The sequence below is a fragment of the Saccoglossus kowalevskii genome, chromosome 12 (assembly GCF_978046115.1).
Source record: "Saccoglossus kowalevskii chromosome 12, keSacKowa6.1, whole genome shotgun sequence".
NCBI lineage: Eukaryota > Metazoa > Hemichordata > Enteropneusta > Harrimaniidae > Saccoglossus > Saccoglossus kowalevskii.
Genome location: NC_140652.1, coordinates 11120921 through 11130986, shown reverse-complemented (window position 1 = coordinate 11130986; position 10066 = coordinate 11120921). Strand labels below are relative to the sequence as shown.

General features: G+C 36.9%; 1 protein-coding gene across 1 annotated transcript; it reads right to left on the bottom strand.

Moving 5' to 3' along the window:
• Window positions 1-2318: 2318 nt before the first annotated feature.
• Window positions 2319-9704, bottom strand: LOC102803865 (ras-related and estrogen-regulated growth inhibitor-like). Its single transcript, XM_006822022.3, has 5 exons — window positions 9592-9704; window positions 6504-6681; window positions 4638-4694; window positions 3809-3888; window positions 2319-3212 (listed from the first exon to the last, which is right to left on the bottom strand). The coding sequence occupies exons 2-5, from the start codon at window positions 6607-6609 to the stop codon at window positions 2733-2735; spliced, it is 723 nt and encodes a 240-aa protein (XP_006822085.1). The 5' UTR covers window positions 6610-6681; window positions 9592-9704; the 3' UTR covers window positions 2319-2732.
• Between the last annotated feature and the right edge of the window lie 362 nt (window positions 9705-10066).

Here is a 10066-nt window from a genome sequence, read left to right as displayed (position 1 = left end):
CAGCTGCTCTAGTAGTTATATTGTAATTGAATAATCGAAATTTCTAACAATAGTTTTTGTTTTAATTTTAGCCGTCAACAAACCATATACTATTCAAATTATTGCTGACAATTTAGGTAAGTAAATTGAAATCTGATGAAACAGCATACAAAAAAACATTTACCACAAAATTTAAAGAGCCTAGCATCAAATCTAAAAATGTACCAGTCTAGAGTTATCTGTTTTACGTGCGTAAAAATTCTGAGTGCTTTGCTCAAGTGGTCTCCCATGCAAGTACTTGCACGGCAAAAGAAGCAGGACATTCCGTACTTGCCGTTCACATGATCACTCCGATGGGAGTATGCTTAATTTGAATGTGATTGGTGGCCATTTAAAGTTCGGAAACGATTCAAAATTGATATTGATCGCACCTACAGGTTTCGGGTTGGACCTATGACTTCTACATGTTTCGGACAACAGTTCGACGATTTGAGGGTCGGTTACCGGGCTTTTCATCGCTTTTTCGAACTTTCCACAACGGGTTTCGAAATGACAACCACTTAAGTCAAATTTCGAAACAAATCAGTCTAGCGACTTTGCAATCGCTTTGCACAATTTTTACGCTATTTCTTGACATCATACGTTCAGTTCTCATGGCAGTCTGTTATTATAAGACTTTCGCTCGATATTTGAGTATTTATTTTTAATTTTTAACTTCTGGTTAGATACAGCAAACATTTAGAAATTTCCAGTCAAATATTCCAACTTTTCAAGCGCTTTTCACAACTTTGTAAGCTATTTCTTTACAATATATGTTTAGCTCGTATTAGAGTCTTGTTATACTTATCAAGCTTTCATTCGACTTTTGATTAATTTGTCTTACTTCGGGGTTCGGCAGGAGAACCACTTATGTGAAATTTTCAAACAAATCTACAAACTATCCTAACGCTTTACAACTTTGTACGACCTTTTCAACAGATTAGAGTCGACTACAGTGAACACTATTTTATTGAAACATTAAATGCAATTTTAATCCCTTTTCCGCAAAAACGTTCGTCATCACATTCACAAAGAACACACAATAAACTGAAATATGTAATTTCAACATGTGTGACAAAATTGAAAAAAAAATAAGTATTTTCACTCAGTGATATGCCCAGGTGGTCTCCAGCTTTTCAATCTCAAAGGAGAGAGTAAACGTATGAGTTTTTGAGAATGTAAACATAAGTAACGCAGTGTCATCAACAGCATTGTTTGCTCAATTTAAGATGATTGGTTATTGATGTATTTCGTGAAGGAATGAACGCAACGTTTAGGTGTACATGAAGACTCTCTTTATTTCACACCCCTTATTGTGTGCGTAATGTGTACTACCATGAACCAATCAATGTTGGTTTATTTTAAAATATTTTATATTTCTTTGAAATATGATTCTCTTGAGACGAACAATGTCGCTAATAAATACCTGAATGTGATTATAGAACTATCCAAACTTCTAAATGAATAACGTGAAACTACCTGGACCTACTATCCATCGTTCTATCGAAACTGTTACCAAGACAACACCGATGGCTGGCGGTCCCCTGGACGGTGTGCTTTGTAAGCGCCCTCTTTCGCCGAGTTGTGCACTGGAGATTGTTTCGTGTCACATTATTTTTGAAATGATAATGTAATAGATTTGTTGAAATATGATGAAATAAACCATGATTTAAATGTTATATGGCTTTAGCTTACATAGTACATGTGCTGTTAAAATGTGAAACTTGTCCAGAATTTATCAACTGCCATTAGCCATTTATTAAAGCGCGGTGGTCGTCGCGCAGCGCGTGTTCGAATTTCATGTAAATAAACAATGTATTTCACACGCGTTGTATACGTCGCTATGAGTCCCATATCGAACAGGACACGGCGCGACGACTGCCGCCCTTTAAATTGTGGCCATTAGTAACCATAGCTCTGACCTTTCAACCAATGACCCCTTGGTCTTATCGCGAGGGATTTCCAAGTAAGTGTTTGACAGAGCATCAAGCAATAGACAGAAATACTAAAATAATCTAAAACAGAGATGACAGTATTAAGCAACAAATACGCCACTCTCAATATGTCAACGGTTCATCTATGAGGGCTCTTTGTTATTTCAAGTTTCCATTATGATCTGTTTATAGTGTAATATGTGGGGTGGGGGCTTGCAATTATTATAAAAAAAATTGAGAAACAACAATTATAGAGTAAAGAATGTGGTATGATAAGAGCATCACATTGTTTAATTAATCTATTAATTAATTCGTGAATGTGTGCAATAGCCTGAAAGGTCATCCAATGTTGATAAGGCACTCATATGAAAGTACGTTTTTTATTTTAAATTTCGTTAAGCAAAAACAAATACAAGATAAACAAGTACAAAATATCATCCTTAAAACCCAAATTTATTATCACATTACCATGGTGCATATAATTCACAGTAGTGACGTCACTGCGATACATCACAATTCCATGTATATAGAAGAACTCCGCACCGACTTCTATTCTCACCTTGCTTTGTCACATCACTGTGATTGTCGGGTCAAAGTTTATTACGTAATGTCTAGTGACGTCAGTTGATACCTGTGATCAAATATAGTGATACCATTGATGTATATGAATGCATTGTTTTTATTTTCTAAATAACGGCGGAATTGGGACAGACGGCATATACAATGCGCAAGTCAGTCATCCACAGTCTAGAACTCAAACTCATTTCATGATAATTGTTTTCATTCATTTAAAGACGACATGAATTGGTCCATCTGCGGCAGCGGTACTTGGTGAACCACGCTCATGCTTCGCTCACGTGGCCGTGGCACCTCTGGCGTCAGCCCTCTGATTTGTGCGGAACTTTTGGAGCGCACGAACAGTTTTGGCGAAGACGTTCTCTTCGTCAAGTGTTTCATATCATGATATACTTTAAGGAAAGCGTATTTGACGTCATCGTAAGATTCCCGAACTGAAATTTCGAGAAAGGAACAGTTTAAGGATTTTGCCAGTTTTTCGCCTTCTTCTTTCGACACCATCCGGTCAAAGGTCAAGTCGATTTTATTTCCGACGATGAGCACAGCTACTTCCCTGTCTTTTGTTTTATTGATGATAAATTTCAGTCTCATAACTTCGTCAAAACTACATCTATCGGTAACCGAGTATACGATAATGAAAGCATCTGCCCATTTTATCTGCGACTGCGTCAAATAATTCTCGGCCTATGTGAAAAAAAAATAGTCATTTGAATTATTCATATCTATTTGTTTATGATTTATCTGTCGTGGATAGACAATGAATTTGTAACAAAGTCTTGTACCGTTCAATATCCGAATATTTACAGAGAATAAACAATATTTTTTGCACGTCCAGGCTCGAAGATAAACCGTCAAGAAGACGGTCACGTAAGTTATATGAAGCCTTTTGACTGTAATGTCGCTTAAACCCCAAGAGAGGATAAATTCGTAATGTTACCGGAGATGTAGTTCAAGATCCGTATCGCATGATAACAAAAATGAAAAAGCGATAGAATTTGAACTGAAAGAAGCTTTCTGCTGTCACTTATATGTAACTATATACCTTATCGCAATTCAGAATTATAGTGCATTATGGGATTGCTGTGCCTGAATCGAACAGTGACCGAACACAACTCCGCCAATTACAAAGCGCACCCGCTCGTGCAACCTGGATATGGTCTATAATAGTTGATATGATGATGGAAGAGAATGGAGCATTCTCTGAGAGAATATGAACATCATCTCAACGACCTTTTGCGTCCAGGATCTGATCGCAAGTGTGGTCACTTATATTTAGTTACCTGTCCTGCTGTATCCAGGATTTCGAAGTCCACAGGTCCCGGGTCACCATCTACAAATGTTCTGAACTGGTGTGTCGTCTCTGCAAATAGAAGAAAAAATTGTTAATTAATTTTATTTTATAAATATCACAGGAACTGTAGAAAACGAATACACAATCAAATATACACCACTGACGGCGTCCTTGTGAGTGCGTGTGTGTGTATCTGGTGGATTTGAGGTCGCAATAGACAATTGCCACAATTTCATCAAATTACAATCCACAAGACTGGACACTGGACTCCGTATTTAATCTATTGATAAACATAAAAGAATACGGCTCTGACAAACGGCGCACAATTGTTTTTTTTTTTGCGAAATTGTATCCGCAATTGCAATTCCAGCGAGGACAGCTGAAGTTGAAAACAAATACCGTTGATGGCAGCATACACAAACTGTAGTAAATACAATACAACTGAAGAAATAAGAAGATTTAAATGATGATTGTGTGAATAGTGAATACGTAAGTAGGTTATGTCGTGAATATTCTGCTCAACCATGCAAGTCTGTTCCCAATACTATACAATCAACAGGTATTCAAGCTTAGGGATTTGGGAAAATGCTGTATTACATCTCAAATTTGCAACTTAAAAGATTGTGTCTTTATCCACATTTCGATAACGATTCTAACTCACTATTGAAATTGTGTCGAAATTGAGTCTTACAATAACAATCGTAAACACTGCGCTTTATGATTTTGCAAAATCAATACGAGTGTTGACGTCACGTGACTCCATTAACGTGAATGTGAGTCTGTGAAAAGAAAGAATGTTTTTGATGTATTGTACGTACCTAGGGTAGGGTCGTATTCCCCGATGAATCTTCTCGTCATGAAGCGAACGCATAAGGCTATATGAATAGAATGTATTACTTGTTAAATAAGGCAGGCAAAGTGAGTTTTGGAGCATACGTGATTAAATACTGCGCCTTGATGAAATCAACATGGTGTGGTTTATCGTAACAACCTGGAAAAACAACACTAAACCAATAGTTTTTGTCATTGTGTCGATGGTGTGATATGAAAAAATAGTGTGACGTCACATTTAATTGCGATGCCGGTTGGCATCCGAGTCGCACGGTTGTGCTAAGCAAGCCTATGATGGAAACTATAGCTTTTCTGTTTCGCTAAAATACTAATATCCGAAGATAACATTTTGAAGGATATCAAATGTATTATAAATTACTAAAATTCTACCACAAAGGCCGCCATAAAAATAGCTATAAACCCACAGCTATGCGTACAGAGCATATAATAATTCAAAGCACATGCGCATTGGCGTTTTCATTATTGCATAGAACAAAGGAGCGTTATATTCTACGGTAAATTGCGCCATAATGTTCATTGAAGAATATCAGACATTATTTAAAGATGGTCAACAATTCACAATTTAACGTTATCTCAGTAGCGCTGTCGTTCTGTCAGGTTGAATAATAAATCGGGGTCGATGCGGAGTGCGCTTCATCGATGCTCGATGTCACGTCACACTTGGCTTATCAGTTGAAGTAGAAGTGTCGTCACCTGCGCACGCGCGAGATTTGAGTCCCAAGCGATGATAACAACACACTTTAACAATGCAAAGACTCATGGGTACCGCTTGTTTGTAAACAATAACACGCCATGGCCTGACGCATGCGTAGGAGACAACTCTCCCGCTTTAATATTATTGTTATTGCGTGTACACATAGTTAAACGGTCCCAGTAAGCTGTAGAATTACAAAACACGATGCGTATACGTCTGTAGTCTGTAAACTTGGTTGATTCCCTCAAACATTACGCGCGTAACCTATGACCTCCCAAGAGATGCTATCAATTACTAGTATGATATCTTCCACGTCATGACCTCCCGAGTATAAGTCAATGTTGATCACAGGAAATGCATTAGCCATTAACAAAATACATCACCTCATAATTATGAATCATACAGATCAATTCAATTTAAAACTTGAAATATTTACAGTTCTTATTATGGTACGGTGAAGTAAACACTTCAATTCAGAATACGACTGTCGTGACGCAATGCGAACGTACTTTGAAAGAGATACTAATCAGGAGCGGAAATCGGAATGAGTCATTCGATAATTATACAAATCTCGGGTATTTATGAAATAATACTATTTGATATTGCATATTGATATTATACAGATGTTCTCCCAAGCAGAAAGGTGGCATATATTTTTTTTCTGAATAGCTAGGAGTTTTGGCGATTGCTAAAACCATATGCCCACCTATGTTGTGATTGAACATTTGTAATAATGTACCGAGTAAATCTTGAAAACAAAATGTGGTGTTCAAAACTGTATGGCACCGCTCAAATGGAACCCAGATGAATTGTATCGTAGAAATATAACACAAAATAATTCATCTAGAAATGAGAGAATATTTCAGCAAGTATTAGTTTAACCTTGCGAAGAAATCTGTTTTATACCACTGGGGCGCCACCCTATACATGAACGGTGTCCAAGTCGATACACTGAACTGCGTATTCACGGAAGGTCGAATTCTCCTCGGTTCGTACAAACCAAATCAACTAGCATTGTTCGGCTAATGAAAAATTAGTTTTATCATAATTCAACGTTTTTTATCAACAGGTAGTATCAAACGGTATTAATCAACTTTATACATTACATTTTTAAATGACGCTACAAAATAAGGCTTACCTGTTTTTCCGACTGCCGATTGTCCCAATACTGTAATCTTTACGGGTTTTCCGTGGTTAGTGCTTTTTTTATGTTTACCGAACTGGAAAGTGGTCATTGTTGGCATCTTGAAGGAGCGAGTTCGCTGCCTTTTCGTTGATTGAATGTAGAATCCCTCTTACGTGATTTCGATCGTGTTCTGAAAAAAATGTATTATTTAGTTGAGAAAATAAACTAAACCACGGTGTATGGATGCTAGCACATGGATGAATTATTTGAGGCATTTAAGTTTATATTTTTTAAACTATTTTGAAGTTTGAATCAGTTCGATATAGTGATTACGAACCTGATAATCTTTGCGTTATGATATCAGACCTACACACTTTCAAACTATTACTAACAACAAATAAATATATTATAGTATTATATATACTAATGTAAAACTGGATTTCGTAATGGCCAATTGCCGGCGGAACCCTAACCTTTTTATTTGAGAATAATAATATTCTTTAATACAGAACCCTTTTTTTGGTTTTCGCGCAGTTATTTGACTGAAACAGATATGTCACATTGAATTGTATTGCTCTAATCACGGAGGTCACGGTAAAAAAGAAGGAGCAGTGACAGAAAATAAGGCTATTAACTTCAATTGTTTATTGCTAAGTTAAAGGCCCAGGTATACTATAAATATGCTCCTAAACAATAGGGATTATTGCCTTGCATGTCACGCTGTAGTAAACAGCTCCAGCCAAGCTCCGGTAAAAACGCGTTTTCTCGAACTTACAGATCGATTATGTCGCGCCAAAGTGGATATATGTAACTATGAATATCACAGCAGTGACTGTGTGTAGTATTTATGACAATAAAAAGTGTACGAGATGAGATTTTGGCGATAAAAGTCAAAAACACGAACCGGAGAAAGGGACGCGCTCCTAATCTTGAGTAATTAACTACTGTCAATCAAAGTCAAGTGATGTTGAACCGCTGAAACAGGATGCGTCATAGGCTATGCAAGTGATTAACAACACTCATTAGCATAGCCCCACCTCCAATTCACACTTACCCGGGGCAAGTGAATTGGGTCTTTAAGCTCATAATTTCTTTGTACTCCTGGTGTTTGAACTCGATGGTAGTTGCCGTTTGTTTAAACTAGTGTACTGGCCGTAATATTTAGATTACACAGACACAATTTTCCGATGAAATATTAAACCAATTGCGCAGACCATAAATAAGGTATGTACTCATGCGTTGAGAACAAGAAGTCATCTTTCACACTACACACAGCTGCAGTTGGACATTTAATTCCGTTTGTAGTTGAAGATTGACTATATTTATTTTTATACTCCCTGGTGAGCCGGCTTTTGAAACACTTCATGATCCACAGAATTCCGCAAAAATATTTAACTTTTTATAGAATCTTTGCATCCTCGGCTTTTGAAAACCACTATCAAATCTGGCGAGCGGTTGTCAAAAATCGCGATTATTGGTGCGATGGTATACTAGTAGTTTTTGCTGTCAACCATATACACTCGTAACAAAACTATTACACTGTGCAGTCGTTGTCGGCAGAGACAATCGTGCTTTCTGTTCCTTTGCTACCAGATATTCAAAATGACTGCTAAAAAATTGCTAGTTTATGTTCAACTAATGCCAAGTCTGCCGATTCTTCCGCAGAAAAATCTTCAACTATAACGAATTTGTTTACGGGAACCCAATTACTCGGTTTTGTACATGCGAAGTTTATTCGAATAATTTTCGAAATACATGTACTCCGAATCGCGCAATCAGATAAACAGAGAACAGGAAAACAGATACCACATTGTTTGCTTGGCTAACAATCGCCAAATATAACAGTACACAAAGGAAACAATATGTGTCTTCTCAATGCTTTGACTCCTCAACAACACGCATTTACGTCTCTGTCATCAACAAACCGACAACTATTTATTACAGCGAATTTCTTATTTTTGAATAACACCACAATAAATGCATATGTGATCAACATTCAAGATCATCACAACCTTTCAACAAAACAAACTTTCGAGATATTCAACGTTCGACGAAATAGTAATGGACTTTTGACGAAATGGTCTTCCGGCGCAATGGGTCAATTCACATATCTATACTGGTGCAAATCTTTTAACAAAGACTGCTTGAACAATACAACTCAATGTGAAACACTTCCTGTCTCGGCCATTCACTGGAGGCAAGTTTTGACCCCGCCTCTTCTGCATATACAACAGACTTTTACTTTTAGTCAACAATTCACTTGATTTCTTAATTTTAACTAATGCAATCAACACATATACCCGGTACAGCGTTTTCATTTTTCATATGAGAAAAGAAACCGACGTTACCAGAAGAAACCAAACAAACACATGTTCGATGTAAATTCGCGAAGCAATGAATTCGATGTGGTCAACAACCTGCTAAAAGCTGAGATTTTCTTCGAAAAGCAATTTTTCTATATCAGAGGCAATTGAGGTCAATGATTTGATTTTATTTTTGTATCGCATAATGCGGTAGTTAGACACTTAACAACGATAAGTTTTACTTGCAACGAAATGGTTGCGACGAAATAATTATTATAATTACACTGAACAGCGTTTTTCATATCCGGTACCCATCATCCTTCACGTCGTCTCCATTGTTCAAATATTCAAAAATAGACACTTTTATCAAGGAAATAGCAAGTATGAACACATTTTCAATGAAATGTAAAACTTATACTATAGTCCCTATTAAACTATTTGAATACCGATGGCCTGCTTATGTTTTTGTACAGCCACCCTCTCCAACAAAATAAGGGCCAAGGGCTGTGAAACTATCTGAATGTGCTAATATATATATAGTCAGGACATGGAGGTAAAAGTAAAAATAAAAGTCTCAGAATATATTAAAATATGTATACATGTAGATACAACTTATTGTATAGTATATACATGTCATGCAATAAATATCGTCTATCTCCATGCGATACGTTACTTCAACGTTCTTTCACACGACACAGTACATGTACCTCTAATTGTGGGTTATTATAGTCATAAAAATGTCAATTATATCAGGGAACTCATAACAAATGAACTCAGAACTTGAAACTACAACTTACCTTCGAAACTCGCCAGTGAAAAACACCACTTTGCCTGGGAGAGGTTTTTGTATTCAGTGTGCGCATGCGTGGATCAAATAATTATGTCAAATACCACGGACCTGCAAATAAGCAAATTACTGCTGTAGATCATACTAGTTAAAGTGTATTTGAACTGGAGATGGGACGGAAGAACGTTTTCTTTACTGAATGGACACACACAATGCATGCCGAACTTAAAACTACTTCAATTATTCTCTGTTTTGAGCGAAGACATAACATTTACATTCACCATGACGTGATGCTTCCATATAATGAAAATAGCTGCCACCGATTCTCCATTAGTCCTAGGCGATTGTTTACTCTAGGACAGACTTTAAATTACCCCCTTAGAGGATAGAAGGAATACCCTTGACCCGTGTTTTCACAAGAACTTGTCGACGCTAACACGATTGTTATTTTATTTCTCAAGGCTCTAACTCGTCTTAACATGGAA